The sequence below is a fragment of the Leptopilina boulardi genome, unplaced genomic scaffold (genome assembly GCF_019393585.1).
Source record: "Leptopilina boulardi isolate dan_hultmark-lab unplaced genomic scaffold, ZJU_Lbou_2.1 LbouV2_316, whole genome shotgun sequence".
Classification (NCBI taxonomy): Eukaryota; Metazoa; Arthropoda; class Insecta; order Hymenoptera; family Figitidae; genus Leptopilina; species Leptopilina boulardi.
Window position 1 is genome coordinate 3,221,126 of NW_026137881.1, and position 18,324 is coordinate 3,239,449.

The 18,324-nt window shown below is 24.0% G+C and overlaps 1 protein-coding gene and 2 long non-coding RNA genes across 7 annotated transcripts in view; 2 read left to right on the forward strand and 1 right to left on the reverse strand.

Moving 5' to 3' along the window:
- Nucleotides 1-141: 141 nt before the first annotated feature.
- Nucleotides 142-12,513, reverse strand: LOC127284001 (NAD-dependent protein deacetylase sirtuin-1). Of its 2 annotated transcripts, none has more exons than XM_051309251.1 (10): nucleotides 12,329-12,513; nucleotides 11,269-11,401; nucleotides 10,939-11,185; nucleotides 8,995-9,210; nucleotides 8,696-8,903; nucleotides 8,449-8,607; nucleotides 7,044-7,320; nucleotides 4,478-5,298; nucleotides 4,140-4,295; nucleotides 142-1,822 (listed from the first exon to the last, which is right to left on the reverse strand). In XM_051309251.1, the coding sequence occupies exons 1-10, from the start codon at nucleotides 12,477-12,479 to the stop codon at nucleotides 1,812-1,814; spliced, it is 2,379 nt and encodes a 792-aa protein (XP_051165208.1). In that variant the 5' UTR covers nucleotides 12,480-12,513; the 3' UTR covers nucleotides 142-1,811. The 2 variants fall into 2 exon arrangements, with proteins under 2 accessions (XP_051165208.1, XP_051165207.1); XM_051309250.1 differs by lacking the exon at nucleotides 142-1,822 and adding an exon at nucleotides 2,536-4,029.
- A 180-nt stretch (nucleotides 12,514-12,693) lies between these two features.
- LOC127284014 (uncharacterized) lies at nucleotides 12,694-13,562 on the forward strand. The gene is made up of 3 exons (XR_007843424.1): nucleotides 12,694-12,790; nucleotides 12,879-12,965; nucleotides 13,473-13,562. It is a non-coding gene; the product is annotated as an uncharacterized LOC127284014 (long non-coding RNA).
- A 100-nt stretch (nucleotides 13,563-13,662) lies between these two features.
- The window catches only part of LOC127284013 (uncharacterized), a 70,281-nt gene continuing 65,619 nt past the window's right edge, over nucleotides 13,663-18,324 (forward strand). Inside the window, exons 1-2 of one of the 4 annotated variants that reach the window (XR_007843420.1) lie at nucleotides 13,663-13,968; nucleotides 16,056-16,193. This is a non-coding gene — a long non-coding RNA (uncharacterized LOC127284013). Of the gene's footprint in view, nucleotides 13,969-15,659; nucleotides 15,743-16,055; nucleotides 16,194-18,324 lie in introns of those variants that run through there. The other 3 variants (XR_007843421.1, XR_007843423.1, XR_007843422.1) reach the window with 3 other exon arrangements.

The following is an 18,324-nucleotide window of genomic DNA, read 5'->3' on the forward strand; positions in this document are numbered from 1 at the left end:
AATATTATTAATAATTAAATTCATTTATTATAAAAGAAATAAATATTTATTATGTTAATTAAAAATAATATATATATTAAAATTTTTCAAATGTATGGAACAGAAAAATTATGATTTGGTTTAATAAATAAAACACCAGAATTATATTATATAAAATTGTTTAATTTACGGAGAAAAAAAACTTATACGTTAGTAATACCAAAGAAACAGAATATTCTTATACAACATTTATAATATAAAGAGAACATTTTTTTTTTATAACATCTATTGTATTAGATAACAAATTATAAAAAATTCATAACTCTTAAAGTAAATATTATTACACTCTCTTGTTAAACGTGATCTTTAATTTGGAAATTGATTTTTAATTTCACAATATTATATGACGAAAAAATGCAAACGATCTAACAAGAAAGTGTGACAAAATTTACAATTATATTACAATTAAAAATAATAAATATATACAAGTAAAGTACTTATTATTTTTTTTTTTTAGGATAAAAGTCAGTACTGCCAAAAAAAGTTAGTGTGTGAATGTTTTGAACTCAACAAAAATATATTATCTATTTCTCTCTTCTATTGTATTTTTCCATAATTTCTACAAATTTAAAAAAAAATTGAAAATTCATATTGAGTAGAAAAACATATTAAAAAAAAATGTTTTATTTTAGTTAAAGAAAAAGAAAAAAAATTTATTACTTTCAGAAGTGAATTGCCCGTAAAAAAAGAGAGAAAAGATTTTTTTGTACAGTTACAAATCATACCAAAACTAACTTTTTATTAACAAGCTTCAAATAAATAAATATAAAGTTGAAGTATATCAGAATGAGAACAACGATACACGCCAAGCTAAATTCCTGTCTCAAATCATCAAAGATAAATAAAAGCCTTTTTTGTACAAAGCAATACTTAAAAATCATGTTATATTCAATAAAAATGCGAAATTTCATTATTTTTTTTTACCTCGTGAAAAATCAAATATTAATTGGACGCAGTGAACAAGAGACTACAATTCATACTATTTTCTACTACATAATTATATATGTAATATTATATACATATAATCTCTCTCTCTCAATTCAAATTAATTTTTCACATAAAGAAGTTCACGATGGTGCGAAATTAATATACTAAAATCATAAAATATAATTAAACTTTGTGCATGTAATTTACACTAAAAAACATTATCGCTATTATAATATATATATTTATTTTTCCTATATTTCTATTGTATTTAAATCTAATAATCTCGTAAAAGGTTATTTTGAAATTTCGAAAAAAGAACATTCTTTTTCATAATGTGATATTAGCGAATCATAATACATTATTATTGATAAGTTGATGTTTTCTTTTTCTTCAATTCATTTTTTTTGCACACAACCGATTTGTTTCTTATATAAATATTAAAATAATCTAGAGCAACAATTTGAATAAATAGACGAAAACAAGAAGAAAGTAATTTGGAAAAAATTAAAAATATAATTTTTAGAAATTATTAAAAAGTTTCAATTTTGAGAATTTTTTTTTTTTTAAAAGTAGTAAAAATTATAAATTTTGTTTTCAATTTTTCATAAGCGAACGAGACTTTTATTTACTTATTATCTATTATTAAGTAATAATTTCTTTCTTCTAATTTAGCGACAATTCACGCAAAATTGTTGCATTTTCTATATTATAGTTTATAATTGTTTTAAGTAGCTAACACTAAATTCCTTCCTTTTCCTTCGTATAAAAATAACGCGCAATGTGAAATAATTATTCTCGACATTGCTTTGTACATTCGCCCGTGCTCCAATGTAACAAAGTCGAACTTAATATGCACCTTAAAAAAAAAAAAAAAAAAAAACTCATTGCCAAAATTATTATACAACTAATATATATATATAATAATTATATGTTATCAGTATTTTAAAATGTTATTTCTAAAGAGTAACATCATTTACTCTGAAAGTTATCGTAAACTTTCATTTACTAAAAAATTATTACCTATATTGATTAAAATTGTCAAGACTACCAATTATTTATTATTCTGTTTCTCGAAATTCATTTAAAGTTCAACTGTAATTTAACAGATTTATTAAATTAATTAAATTAATATAATGTCGAATTTTTCATTTACAACCAAAAATAACAAAAAAAAAAAAAAAAATTACTTAAAGTAAGAATTTATTTAAAAATGTAGCATTTAATAATACTAATAATTTGAATTCAAACATTAAAAAAACAAATAAAATTCAAAACTGACATTAATTAAATCACAAAATCGAAATTATGTATACGAAAAAAACGCAATTTATTTAAAAATCTCGAGAATTTCAGAATTAATAAATTTTTCAAAATTAAAAAATGTATAAAAATTTTTTTTTCAATAAAAAAAAAGAAAATTTTCAATTATTAAAGATAAAAATAAAAAAAAGGTGTAAAAATATAATAAAATATTATTTTCACGAAAGTAAAAAACAGATAATTATTGTAAAAGAAAATTAAATTCTTTTACATTAAAATTTAAATTAAATTTTTTAATTTAAATTTTCGATAAAAAGAAAAAAAAAATGCCTCAATTATCTAAACAAAAAAAAAAAAAAAAAAAGACGGTAACGTGACAATTTTTCATCGTAACGTATTCCCTTAATGGAAACTAACTAATAACACGAAAAAAAAATTACTATTATTTCGCCAAAAAAAAAGCTCAGACTCCAATTTTCCAAAAAACAATGAGATCTCAATTGTATTACATTTACAGCCTAAATAATTTTTCACCTTTCACAATTTCATTTAGAATTTACAATAATAATTTATTGCTTTCTTGCAGAATAATTTCAATTTAAAGAAAAGCTAATTATTAAAAAGCTCAAAATGCTTGCAATATGCTTTTGATAATAAAATAAAGTAAGAAAAAAAAATTATCTCACACACATTTTTAATTCCTAACTAAGAAGTGCTCAATTTTCATTTTTTTTTTAAACACAATCGCGTCAAATTTAATAACGCGACAAATATTATGCTATCTACTAAATAGTGCACTAATATTGTTGTCAATTTCAGTTCTATTTTTAATAGTTATTAAAGACTAAATTCATTCATAATTTACTGCACTTTTCGCTCTATATTTACAAAGTTTCTTTATAGGAAACTGATAATTTCTTACATATAATATATATATATATATATATTTCTATTTCTTAGTCTCTTAAATTGTTAAATGAAATGATAGTTGTTAGCAAAAAGTCGTATTTACAAGTTTTCATACATAAATAACTTTCTATTAGTTTATAGAATGGAAGAGTGGAGATCTAATCGCAATTTTTCTTTTCACAGATTACGAATTCGAGAGAATTTAAATATAAACCTTATTTTATTAATTAAATATTTAATTAATAAAACAAATTACAATATTGAAAAAAAAAATTTTTTTCACTCATCAAAAGTGAAGGAAAATAATAATAATAATAATCGTAGTCTGTGTGATAATTGCTCGTCACTCGAAAATAAATTCATTTAAAGATTATTCTATTTTATTCACTACTAATAATTAATTATTATTATAATATTCAAATTATTTAATAATTAATTATTTAATAATAAATATAATTAATTTAAAGAAATTCTTTTAGAATAGCTTTGATTGATAGTGAAAAAAAATTTTTTCCACTTTTTCATGAAATATTTTTCAAACCTAAATTTCTCTTTTATATACTATTTATAGATTACTCTCTCTCTCTCTAATACCGTATCGTTAATTATAATGAGCGTGTTTTCAATAAAAGAAAAAAATATATAAATGAAATCAACGCATCATTTTTTTTTTGTTTTTTTTATATAGTGCGTTTAAAGAAACGCAGATATGTTTAATTTGAATCAAAATCGCGATTCGGTACCAGTTTTACACCTTCAAGAATGAATGAAAAAAAAGAAAGAAAAAAAGTCAATCTTTAGCCATCTCTGAGCTGAATTTGCCAGACTAGACTTGACTTGATTCTTGATTTTCTGCGTCGCCAGCTGCGCCGTCAGAGAGATTGTCGTCAATACCTGAGACAATCGATTTTTATTTTTTTTTTTTGAAGAACTTATGTTTTTCTTACTTTGTTGTTTTTTTGAAAAATTGATCTTCAAAACAGGAATCGATTGGATTTACTCACAAGTCATTTCTTCCTCTTCCGATGATGAATCAGTGTCGCTATCTGAACTCTCCGAATTGGCCGATATCGAACAACGATCGTAATCTTCAAAATTTGCATAGACTTCAGCCCCTTGGAAAATGTATCTTCCTGGTGCCAATTGAAAGTAGGAATTTTCTGCAAAAAAAAAAGAAGGAAATTTTCAATATATGTAAATGTTTTTGTTTTTCAAAAGTAAAAATGTCCTTTTTTTCCCTGATTTTTCTAAAAAAAAAAGAGGGGAAATAAAACATGAAAAATAGCAAAATACACATTAATTAATTAAAAAATGATAAAAAGAATATTTTTTTGAAACATACCTGGCAATCGTGTCGCGAGACTTTCCCTCGTCTTTGGCTGCCAACAATGTCTATCAATTTCATGAACTTTCGATTCATCTTGATTTCTATCCTCGGTTTCAATTCTATCCGTACAATCATTACTATTACAACTATCGCCCAAACCAGAATCCATAGCAGAATCAATAGATGCATGTCTTGGTTTTAGACCCATAATATCGCTATTATTATCACATTCGTTAAAATCATTTTTATGACTCTCCGTTGAAGACTCCTCTTTTCCTGAGTCTATTGAATTTTCTTTTTCCGATAAATCACCGCTTGGAACAACATGACATTCTTCAATTGGCAAATAATTTTCTTCAGTCTCTTCTTCCTCTTCTTTTATCGTCGATTCAACGGCTACAATACGTGTTGGCAATTTTTTATCAACAGAACATGGTGAAATAAATTCCGTTGATTCATTATCGTAACGTATTCGTTTTGGACTACTTTCAACACTTGAATTATCAATACGTCTCTTTGGACTCTCGCCTAATAATTGAAAACTACCATCTTCATTATTCTCCATATGACCAGCGTGAAATGGCGAAATACAAATATCAGTATTTGCAATTATTCTTTTTGACGTTGTATTCATAATAAAACTATCCTGACTCTCTGAAGAGATATTTTGTGTTTTCATTTCTGTTTTACTAATATCTTGAGAAAATTCAGGATTTGTTATTGTATCCTGACTTTGTTCCCATGAATCGTATGAATTTAATTGAGCCGGTAACAATTGTGTGACTTCTTGGGGGATTTTTTCTTGACAACATACATCTTTGAAAGAACCATCCAATCTGTATTTCAAAAAAAAAAAAAAAAGAAAGAAAGAAAAGCAAAACAATTAATGTAAAAGAAAAATGAAGATTTTTTATTATTACAGGGTGACCACCTATATTTGCCAACAAAATTCAAGGCTTTTTCTCGGTTTTAAAAAAAATTTCAAGGTTTTTTAAATTGATATTTTGACATAATTTAAAATTAATATTAAAAAGTGGCTTATTTTAAGTGTAAAACAAGAATGTAGCACTAAGGAAAAAATATATTCTTTAATTTCAAAGTTATAAATTCTCAAGGTTCATCAAGATCCAAAATAATTTTTTTTTAAGATCCACTTTCGGCGTAGAAATTATGAAAATATTTTTCATTTATAATAAAGTAAACTTTGTTTGTTAAATTTAATAATCGGATTGTTTATATAGAACTAACAAATTTTTCATTATTATTAAATTTGCTTAAAAAAATTAGTTTGTATTTAACAGTTTAAGAATTGAAAAATTAAATGATAAATAAATTTCTAAAATACCTCAAATAAAAGAAGAATTTGAAGGAAGAATTTTAAACACGAACAGTTTAAAGAAAACATTGAAAAAGAAAAAAAAACACAATTTTAAAAAGAAAAATAGAAAATTTAAGAAAAATACAATGTTAAAGAGAAACTTTGAAATAAAAATTGAGAATTTGAGAAATTCACAAAATGAAAGGATTATTTCTCAGGTAAATTAAGAATTTTTGGATAGTTTATAATTTTAGAAAAATGAAATAAAATTAAAAATTCGAGAAAATAAAAAGTCAAAGAAAAAAAAAATTGATAATTTTAGAAATTCAAATTAGGAGAATTTAAAGAATAATTTAAAAAAGAATAAAAAAACAAGAATTTTATAAAAAAAAAAATAAAAAGAAATTAAATTTAAGAAAGTATGTAGAATGTGGGAAAAGGAAAAATTTAAACAAATTTTCAGAATAAAATAAGAAATTGCGGGAAAATTGAGAATTCCTGACTAGTTTGTAAAAGTAAATTAATATATATATATATTTTATGAATTGGAAAATAAATCTGAAAATTTAAGGGAAAAATTGCTTTAAAAACGAAAATTTTTAATAATAAAAAGATTTAAGAAGATAAAAAGTATTAGAAAAAAAGAAATTGAAAAAAATAAAAAAATTCTGAAAAAATTAAAATTTATAGTCAAAAATCGAGATCCTTGTTCCGTTTGTAAAAATAAATAAAAGTTAGGAATTTCAATGGTTTTTAAGGTTTGAAAAAAATTCAAGGACTTTTCAAAGATTTCAAGATTAGCTGGACACCCTGGAATTATCAAAAAATGTTAGAATAAATTTTTGGGAAAATATTATTCAACAAAATTATCAAACAAAATTTTTACGTTATCAAAATTATAATTTGAAAATTTTGAAGGTTAAAAATTTTTTCTACCTGCTTTCAGATAAAAAATTATTAATTTATTTTTTTAAATTCTTAGTTTTTAATTTTTTTAAGAAACGTTTTACTTCGTGGTAGATCAAAAATTTATGACAATTCATCACAAGTTTCAATTTAAAATAAAATCAAAATACGAATTTTTAAATAAAATTTCAAGGGTAATTTAAAAATTTAAGGCGAATTTATTGTTTTTTCAAAGCGTAACTAAATTCACGTTGTTTTTACAGTTTTCAAGGTTTCAAGGTTCGATGGCCACTCTGAATTAATTTTTAATTAAATTCGAAAAAAAATTATTTTTTATATTAATAAAATAATACTCACAAATGACACAGGAGATTGATAATAACATCGCCATCTCCAAGTAGTTCAATATCAAACTTCAAATGCGGTAGGGATTCTCTATTGATGAGAATTTGAGGAACGTGCGATGAAATCGAAGAGGGAATCAAAGCAACAGGTCGAACTTTGAGCGACGAGCCAATAACAATTAAGAGATCACATTCGTCCTTATCTTTAGACATAGCATCATGAAAAGCGTCCGGAAGACCTTCTCCAAAAAACACAATATCCGGTTTCATTATTCCTTGTGAGACCAAATCTAAAAACACAGTAAAATATATTATTTTCTATAAATTCGAATATTTTTTTTTTCTAAATTTACTATTTTCAAATTTCAGGGTTGCCACGCTTTTGCTACACTAAAATTCCCTTTTTTAGATTGTTCAGAACAAAAAACGGTGTTATCCAAGTTATTTATAAAAACTTTTTCTTAGAATATATTTGAGGGGCAATTTTTTGAAAACCTGATAAATACATTTTTGAAAATATGTTTAAACATTGTTTTAATCATTATGAACTTAATTATTTATAATTTTTCTTTAATTGCTTTTTTTTACATTGAAAATTTTAGTTTATTTTACTTTGTTATTTTCTACAGAAAAAGAAGGGGTTAAAAATGGGTTTTTATGTTATTGAAAAGTACATGAAAATTCCTTCAAAAACTTGTTTGAAAATTAAAATTTACTAATTTGTGTTAAAAATAGTTTATAAATTTTTTTTTTGAATTAATTAATATTTTAGAAATTTGTTGCTATCAAATAGGACAACAATTTAGCAAAATAACAAGTCAATCACAAAATTTTTAACTGCGTCAATATTTTCAAAATTATCAAGAAATGAATTTATCCCTTGGTAGAAGTATTATAATATTAAAAATTGAATTTTCCAGGATTTGAAGGAAAATTCCACGACTTTTCCAAAAAAAAATTCCAGGTTTCCATGTAGCGTGACAATCCTGTATCAAAGGACATTATCCCTTGATATCATTTTTTCGAGTAAAAAAAAATGCTAACTAAAGAAAACAATGTTAATTTAAACAAAACGTTTTAGAAATTAATTCTTTTTTTTAAAGGAGGTATATATGATAAAATATAAAAACCGATGGACTGTAAACACTGAGAAAAAAAAACTGGATACTCTGTAAGTTTACCTGTTTCATTATTTTTTTCTACTAATGGAGTTTAAAGAGCTGTACTTTTTTTTCAATTTAGTTGCCAAGTTCTATTCCAATATAGGTGATAATAATTCTCTCAATTGCCATTGAATATTTACTATACTCGAAGGAGAATAATAGTAGAATCTATCAAAGTCCATCTTAATGAATGTGTATTAACAAAAAAAACCAAAAGAGAAGGAAAAAAAAGAGATTGTAATTTTTTTCAATCACCTCTATAGGATTCATTTGGATTAACTTCATTAATCGATGGCAGAGCTTTTGCCCTACATTTTGGACATATTGGTATCTTCTGCGCGAAAATATCATCCCTGATGTCATCAGCTTTCACTTGATATTTACAACGAGTGCACGACGCTGTTGCAAAAGAGCCTGAAAAAGAAATTTGCAAAATAATTAATAATTTGCATTATTGAAGATGTGAATTCTTTTTTTTTTAGATTTAAATTATATTTCTCACCGTGACACTCAATCACATTTTCAATCCCAGCTACTTGCTCTAAAGTATCAATATTTTGTGAATAGTTTCTTAATAATTTTTTCTGCTTTTCCAGCATTTTAATAAATCTATGACACGGACTTGGTTTAAATTGACCGGGATAAATTTCACGTGCAAATTTAAAAAATGGCCTTGGATCTTGTGCAAAATAATTTATGTCGAACATAGCCTGAAAGAAATTGGAATTTTTTTTTTTATAAATCATGATAAAGAGAAAATTGAATAAATTAATTAGTAAAGTAAAATTTTTATTTACTTACTTGAGGATCGGGTAAATCGGGAAAATCCTGCGCTAGTCGAGAATAAATGCCGTCCTTACTTCTAAAATCGGGGATTCCACAGCTAACACTGACGCCAGCTCCGGTTAATACTACAATTTTTTTACTGGTACTTATCAATCTAACCACATCCGATACAGTGTTAATGTGTCGTAGCTTTTGCCTTCTTGGCGGTTCCGACATCATGTTTACAATTATCTATAATTAACAAATGAAAATAAAAATTATTTACTTTTACCACCAAAAAAAAAAAGACTTTTCTGAGAAAATTATTTTACAGGACGCAGAATTTCATTTTCAAAATCCTCTAACCCCCGAGTAACAAAATTCAGGCAAATCCAGTTACATTTTGTCAATTTGACCAATATTGCACAAAATTTTCACATTTTACAATGAATTTGACGCCATATTTGGTCCGCCATCTTGAAATTTTTTATTCTACATTACGTTTCTCGAAAGTACACAACTTTTATGCACCTATGGTTGGCAATTTAATTTTATTCTTACATTTTTTCCGATTGAAAAAAAATGTCAAACTGAAAAAAATGAAACTTTTTTTGTGTTTTTTGACATTTAAACCGCCCTATTTAATTTCGGCTTAGACGAAATTAATTTTTGATACCGGAATCGGACAGAGCACACTCAAGACCTATAAGAAATGTACCTCTCGTAGAAAATGTTTACCGATTTATTTAAAATAACGTAGCCTGAATGTGTACAAAGAATTTTCAGTTTTTGGGCGTTAATGGGTTAAATTAGAATTATACTAAGTAAAAAGTTTGATAAAAATAAATTCCGTGAAATTAAAAATTCGTTTAAAAAGAAATTCTGTTAAACTATAAGTTTGAAAAATAAAAATTCCTTTAAAAAATAATTGTATTTAATAAAATTGTTGAAAATTATAATTCTAACTAATTATTTTTATGGGATAATCATGCGTTCCAAAATTTTTAGTTTCCTGCCTTTATTTAAAGAAAAATTTGATATATAATTTATTTCTTTTTAATAAAAATTTCCTATAATTTTGAAGCCTTTTTTTTACAAAATTCCCTAATTTCTAGTTCTTCTCTGCCTTTTTCATAAGATTAATAAGTTGTAAAATTATTTTGTTAGAATTTTCGCTTGACAGAATTTCATTACCTATAATTTATTTTTAGCCGAACTTTTATTTCTTCGAATTATTATGTTGCAGAAATTCCATTTAACTGAATTTCTATATCAAAGAATTGTAACGTAAAAAAAATTTTTATTTTACAGACTTTCTATTTCATCGAATTTTAATTCTAGAAAAAAAATTTTCTAGCCGAATTTCCATTTGTCCAAAACTGCAAATGATCGACAAAAATATTTCGCAGCCAATTTTTCTGCCAGATATATATATATATATTTTGAAATTTAGTTACCTAAATAGATTTTCTGTAACAATAATTTGAAGTAATACAAATTAAACTAAAAATAAATCCTAGGTAATGAAATTCTGACAAAATTCTAAATTATTTGTTTTTTTTTTTTAAATAAATATTTAGATGATAAATTTAATAATAAAATCATCAAAGAAATATTTATATTTATAATTTAATTTTTGAATTATTTTATTACAATCATTGAAAATAATTAATTTAGCAAAGAATTTTAGTTAAAAAAATTAAATTAATTTTGGAATAATTGCATTGCAAGTCAAAAGAAAGTCATTTTATTTAAAAAATTTTGTAAAAAAGTAAAAAGAAAATCGTACAATCCGACGTTTGTTTTTTCAGTGTTAGAAAATATTTAAAAGAAAAAGTTCAAACTTCAAGAATTGAAATAGATTAAAGTAATTTCACGAAATAGAGAAAAAAAAGAACAAATTCAACTATATCTAAACAATTGAGATTTTAAATTTGATTTAAGTGATAAAAATCATCTAAACAGAGAAAAACAACGCACCTTCCATAAGGTGAGATCATCAACCTGATCTGGAATAGGAGTTGACTCCATGAAGACATGCTGAATAAGTTCTCTTGGATCTGTTCCCATTAGTATTTGTTTTTGTACCCAAGTAGAAGCACTTCCACTAACTTCTAATAGCCAATGATGATTATTTTCACCCTCGCCAGACAGATCAGAAAGTCCCGAAAGATCCGAAAGATAAGACACTGTAGATGATACTTCGTCTTTTTCATCCGTATCAAGTCTAAAAGAGAAAAAAAAAATTTATTAATTATACTTATTTCGTCAATTTTTTTCAATTAAAAAGAAATTTTTTTTTAAACTTACGTGCAGCCGTTATCGTCGCTTGTGGAATCAGCGCGATTCGGAGTTATCGAAAGATTTGTTGTTTCAGAGGTACCGGAAGCTGATTTTATTCCATCACTCATCTCATTGAATCCACTATCACAGCCTAGAGCTTCTGTTGAAAAAATTGTAAGTTTTAAATTGGTTTTTTTTTACAACAAGCAGAAATCGAGACTAAAATTATTTTACAATGTAATAATCGAAATAAATAAATTTTTAAAGGCACAAAATTAAATTAAATTTTTTTGTGTCAGTAGAAACGATTTGTGTAATATAACCTAAAATTTAACAATCGTCAGTTTCGGTGAAAAAATTTTAATCAAATACAACTTTGAATAATTCAAAATTTTACCTTCTTAATTACATTTTTAATTAAAATTGTAAATTTATGATAACATTAAATAAAGTAAAAAAAAAATTTCGAAAAAAAAATCCAGTTCAACATAACCGTACTCGATACAAATGTTAAAAAAAAAACCATAACCAATTAAAACTACTTTGAACGAGAAATTAATTAAAAAGAAAAGTTTATTTTCCAAAGCAAAAAAAAAACATAACCTACGCAATGTTTTGACGTATTTAAATATCATCATTTGAGTTTGACAGCTCTAAACACGCGGTACAAGAAACGTCAAAATCATATTTCCATATTTGTTTGTGTGAAACTTGTGCCATCTGTGAACACAACTGAATTGTACGAACAACTATCCAACCCTCCTTCCCGCGCGTGAAAACAAATTAAAACACAAAAATATCACTTAACATTGTATTATTCAACAAATTAATAAAATAAAAAGAAAACCCATGAAAATATAAAAGAATCTACAAATAGTATATGAGAATAATACAACTTAAAAATGACATTTAATTTCGAATAAAGCGAAAAAAAAAATAAAGACGCATTACAAGAAACTGTCATGGCGGCTTAACAATACTTCTAGAACAAAATGCCAACGCGATATCATGCATACGCCCTTTTACGACGCCATATTGAATTCATGAGAATTTAATTAAATAATTGTCCATATTTTAGATGAAATACCTTCTAAATCCTCGTTTTGATGATCATCAAGTTGTTTGCCGTTTCGAAAATCGAGTTCTAAGCCTGGAGATACTTTATAATCGTTGTCGTCCAACTTTCGTCGTTTTGTTGTTGTAGACGTATATTCTGGCAGCTCCGAACTCGTCGCCATTTTCCACAGCAGTGCAATAAGTGAACATGTGTGTAGTTCACAACACGACCACTAAAGCAAGAGAGGTCGTTGCCTATTTTACTTCCCCCTTTTTCCCCTCTAAAAACGTCACACCGTTCATGGAATGATGCACTTGTGAGATGCACATACACTAATAAAAAAATATATATATATATATATATCTTTTCGTTTTAAAACGCCCACACAAACACATATACAATCACTCTTTTTTGCTTCCGCTTCTATACCATCGTCTCTTATGGCATTATCGATCAGGGGAAACATTGCAAAAATTTCATTTATTAAACATAGTGAGAATTTTCAATTTTTATATAATTTTCCATAATAAAAAGAAAGATGAAAATTTTACTTATTGTTTGAAGGTAATATAATTCTCAGGTGGATGTTCAAATATGAAAATAGAGAAAATTTCTCTGCATTTACAGAGTATGAAAAAAGCTATATTTTTTCAAAAAAAATATAATAGTAAGTAGAAAATTTATTTATTTAGAATTTTTAATGATTTAGAAGTAGATTTTTTTCGATATTTATAAAATTAAAATGCTGCGGGAAAATCTGAATGACCTTGAATAGACGGCCATTTTAAAAGTTGATTTCAATGGCGCTAAATTTAAATTTAATTGGGGAATTTTTCTTTTTAATTGTTCCCTCTGTTATTTAATTTGTAATCAAATTTTAGTTTAAAAAGAAAATTATATAAGAAATATATTGAATATTAATTGACAAAAATAGTAATTAACAATTATTATTATATTAGAATATTATAAATATTTTACTATAAAATCTTGGCAATGGCTAAGAATGCCAACCTAAGATAATGAAATTAATTTTGTTTAAAAAAAAAATAAAATTATTAATATATTTATATACAAGTATCGTTTTTCTATGGTGGAAAATAATTATATTCAAAGAAATGTTAATTAATTATTATATGCATAGATTTTTTATATTGAAAGAAATTTTTAATTTTAGAGAATTCTGCCTTATCAACCGCAAAGGTATACCTTTTCTGTCTCTTAAGTCGGTAAAGTATTATTACTTCTTAGTGCAGTAATCTTTTTTATCAATTGTTACGGAGCTGTACCAGTTTTCCCATAGGTGGCTACAGACTCAATTTGCAATATTTTGAATTTTATAAACTATGTATGTCAATTCTCAAAAAGTTAAAAATTAGTGAATGTTTGTTCTTTATTGGAATTAAAAAATGTGAAAGTATTTAGGTTTAATCCGTGTTATTTGTGTCAAATATTGTTGTTATAAAAAATTTTACGGTAACATTTTTGAAAATATAGTAAAATAGTATGAAAATGTAGTCACAAAAGAATAGTGCATAAAGTTGATATGGAGCCGATGCAAATTGGTAAACATAACCTATTAAACAAATTGTTTCATTTTCTGTTTAAATATGTTGAATATTTTTATATCATAAGATTGTTGAATGTTTAGAACAACATTTTTTTAATTTTTCGTAAGTATTTTGTTAATATTAGTGTAATGTGAAAAAAATGTATATGCGCCATCACGCAAAGGGGAAATGTGAAACCACAAGGGCCACAAAGCATTTAAAATCAAAGTAGCCGCAAGTCAGGGGAAATATTTTTGTCAGGGAAATTTGGGAAATTGAATTTTACAGAAAAAGTCAATTATATATACGCGTAAAAAATTTAAAAAAATTATCATTCCAAAAATGTTATTAATTTCTGCGTGAAAAATATTTTTTTTTGCTTGAATTTATCAAAATTTTTCATTGATTTAAAAATTACTAGAAAACAATTTTCAAAACATCTAAATTTTAATTATAGTTAAAGTATTTATTGATTAAAATAGATTGTAATCAATCTAAATTTGAATTCATTTAAAATCTTAATTCGATTAATGTAAAATTCAATTTATTCAAATTTCAATCTGTTCAAAGTTCAATTTAATTAGGTAAATTTTATTCGATACAAATTTTAATCGATGCAAAATTCAATTTAATATAAAGTTTTATTTAATTTTTAAGTTAGCTAATTCTCAATTCTAATTTTTTTTTGCTCAATACAAAATTTATTAATTGATTTTTAATTAAATGCAAATTTAATCAATTCAAATTTATAATTAACAAAATTTAAATCTAGCTAAAAAATAATTGATTTAAGTTTTAAATTATTAGAATTTTAATTTATCCAAATTTTAATTAATTTAAATTTCAAATTATCCGAAATTGAATTTATCCAAATTTTGATTCATTTAAATTTAAATTTATTAAAAATTCAATTTATCAAAATTTTAAACTAATTCAATTTAACTATATTCATATCACTGATGAAAAATTGTTTTTTATTTATAATGAAATTTATTAAATATATTTATTTATTATTAAATTTATTTATATATCTTTATTTATATATTGCAAAAAAATGTAATTCGTTCTTTTTTTCTTTTGGGGATAATAATTTCTAATTCTAAAAAAAATTATGGAAATATAAAGAAGTGAAAATTTTTAAATTGATGGAAATTTTGCTAATAAAAAATTCAATGGGCGAGGAAAATTGATTAAATTTAAAGACTAGAATATTATAGCTGAAAAATCTTCTTAAAAAAATTTAGCAAATTTAATAATATTTAGATATAACAAGAGTAAATTTATTTCAATTTTATTTAACTTTTTTATTATTATTGATATTTTTTTAATAAGATAAGACAAAAAAAAAGGTATTTCGTTGATTATTTTCAGATTTTATTTAATATTTACTTAAAGTGACGCGTTTCTCTTTATAGTATTCAGCCCCTCGATTACATTATATATTTTCTTATTAATTATATTTATTATTATTTATTAAAATGATTATTATTTATCATAGAATTGCCTTTGGCGAAAATAAGAATATTTAAATATTAATTTTCCTTAAGAATGTACTTATTTGACTATATTGTATATTTATATATGTATTTATTAATTTTACAAATTATATAAAATTAAAGTTCATTGTTATTTACATTAATAATGATTTAAATATTCCAAATTTATTATTATTTTTAAATTCATTTACTTTATTATCGATAATATAAGAAATATCTTTTGTCGGTAATATTTTATTCAGCTTGATAATTTAGTAAACTTCCTTATCATTGAGTAGGAGCTTCATGATTTTCCCGCTAGGCAGCTACTGTAATTGCAAAATTTTTGTCATTTTTGTTCTTTATTCTTTAACGAATTTTTGTTCCACAATAAAAAGTAAATTTTCGTCTCATTTAATAATGTATGGGTATAATAAATTACAATCTAGTTTTTAGTTTAGTTCGTGTCATGTTCAAGAAATATTAAAGTTACAAAATTGTCATAAGTTTATAAGTGCCATGAAATCTATAAAATTAATTATTAATAAAATAATTAAAAATTCCTGTTTAACATAACCTATGGTATTATGTAAAATATAATTTATGTTATTTATCAATCGCAGAAATTTATTTGAAATTATAATCAAGTACCGATTGTAGATGAAAGTTGTATACAAATTCTTAGAATTCTTTCTTATCAGCAAACTTTATTTTAGTTCTGTATTTTCCTTGCAGATTGACACAAAATTGTTGATTGTTTTTGTGGTGAGTGTTTTGAATTTGTCGGAATTATCAATTTTTAATCAAATAACAATGGAAAGTGAACAAATCAATTTTTATAGATAGAAGCAAATATATTAATTTTAATGTGAGGTAAGCAAAAATCAATTAATTACAATTACAATTATTGTGCCATTGATTTATAGAAGAAAAAACATTATAGGGTAAGTGTACCAATTACGGCGCGTTCATAAAAAATAACTATTATTACTATTATATTTAATTATTATTACTATTTATATTTAATCTTTTTTTAATACAATTACTTATAAAGATGCACATTTAAACAATTATTAATTTAATTATTTGAGATGAAATTTTTTTCCGCGCCGCAATTGAAACATTTTTAAGATTTTCATTGGCTCCAATTTCGGCGGGCAAAGTATCTTCAAAATACACGTAATTTTGGTCACCAAAATTGATACACCGAAACTGATTCAAAAGCGCCGCAATAGAAAATTACGGTATTAGTTTTAATTTCTCATATTTCTTTAAATAATCAATTTTTATAGAGTTAAACGCATTTTTTTTAACATCTAAATAAGATAATCTTTTAGTTTAATAAGTCTTAAATTGACTTTATACAAAAGAAATGTCGAATTTTCTATTTCAAATATGTTTTGACTCGAATCGCGCCGCAATTAGTGCATTTACCCTATTTTTCTTTGGTTTTTGTTTAATATTTCTGTTTTAAATACGAATAATTTTATATTGATTTATGTTAAAAATTTATCTTATCTAGTAAAATGCAAAAAAAGCACATACCATCAATAGGTATTTTAAAATCTTTAACTTTTTATACATTTTTTTATACTTTTTTTTTTATATAAATTTATGCATATTTTGATTGATTAGGAAAATAATTGTGAAAACCATGAAAAATCCATAAAATAATAATTCTTTTTTTTTGAGTCATTTAACACAGAAAATATTAAAAAATTTCAAAAAATATTTTTAACAAAAATTTTAGATTTTACTATAACATAAATTTTATGTTGCATATGTTTTTTAAAATAAAAAAGTGGCTAAAATTTAAGAAAAATATGCAAAAATCATTTGGAAATGATTAATACCAACATTTTTCTTAAAAATTATTTGCTTTTTTTTTGAAAAATGTGCCAAATCTAAAAAATTTCTATATTTTATTCATGATTTTTATGTTTTTTTACAGCTTTATTAAAATTTAACAGCTTTTTCAGAAAAAGATATTCATTATAAAATAGTAATTAAAATTCTTTATCAGGGTGTCTAACGGTCAGGGAAAGTTAGGGAAAAGTCAGGGAATTTCAAAAAATTTCATTCAAAGTCAGGGAAATTTCTGTAAACTACAAAAATTAAAATTTTTTCATTTAAAAAAACTTGAATGGTTTTTATTACCATTTGTTACTACCATTAGTAAAATCAGGGAAAAGTCAGGGAATTTTGATTAAAAGAAACCACAAATTAAAATAATTTGATACATAAATGTCAATTCATTTTTTTTTTATTTAGACCTTTTTGTAATATAGCTCATTATAATGGTGCTGTCAGATTTTTCATTTTTCAAAGTATTTACTTTTTTTATAATAAAAGTTTTAAATATAATAAAATTTTGTTATTAAACAATTTTTAATTACACAGGCACACAAAAAATAAAAAGTTGTTTGGCCGAGACACTACACTAGTCTATTTTCATGTATTTTTTCACGCTGAATCCGAATCCGAAGTCAGAATTATCAGATTGGCTCTTATTTTTGAGATAAACTCAAAAAACTGCTCAGAAAGAAAAATATAATCAAAAAGTTAAAAAATTTTTGAATGTCACTGCGATAGTGTAATTCCATGTATTTTTTGTCGCTGAATCCGAATCCAAAGTCAGAATTGTTAGATTCGCTCAAATTTTTGAGATAATTGCAAAAAAACACAAATAACAAAAAACTCAAAATACTCAAAATCAGTTTTTTGGAATTATCTTCAAAATTTGAGCCAATCTGTCAATTCTGACTTCGAATTCGGATTCAGCGTGAAAAAATACATGAAAATGCACTATCGTAATGTTTCGGCAAAAAAAAAATTTCTTTGAGCTAAAATCGCCAAAAATCGGATAAAAATTCTGAATTAGGGGCACAGATAATTTTTTTGCCGAAACACTACGATAGTGCATTTTCATGTATTTTTTCACGCTGAATCCGAATTCGAAGTCAGAATTGACAGATTGGCTTAAAATTTGAAGATAATTCCAAAA

Excerpts from the sequence above, each read along its gene's own strand:
- LOC127284001 (XM_051309250.1), bottom strand. The coding sequence starts at position 12,479 with ATGGCGACGAGTTCGGAGCTGCCAGAATATACGTCTACAACAACAAAA. Across the intron at positions 11,402-12,328 it reads TCAAAACGAGGATTTAGAAG|AAGCTCTAGGCTGTGATAGT; the intron begins GTATTTCATCTA and ends TTTTTTCAACAG. Across the intron at positions 7,321-8,448 it reads TCCAAATGAATCCTATAGAG|ATTTGGTCTCACAAGGAATA; the intron begins GTGATTGAAAAA and ends CTGTGTTTTTAG.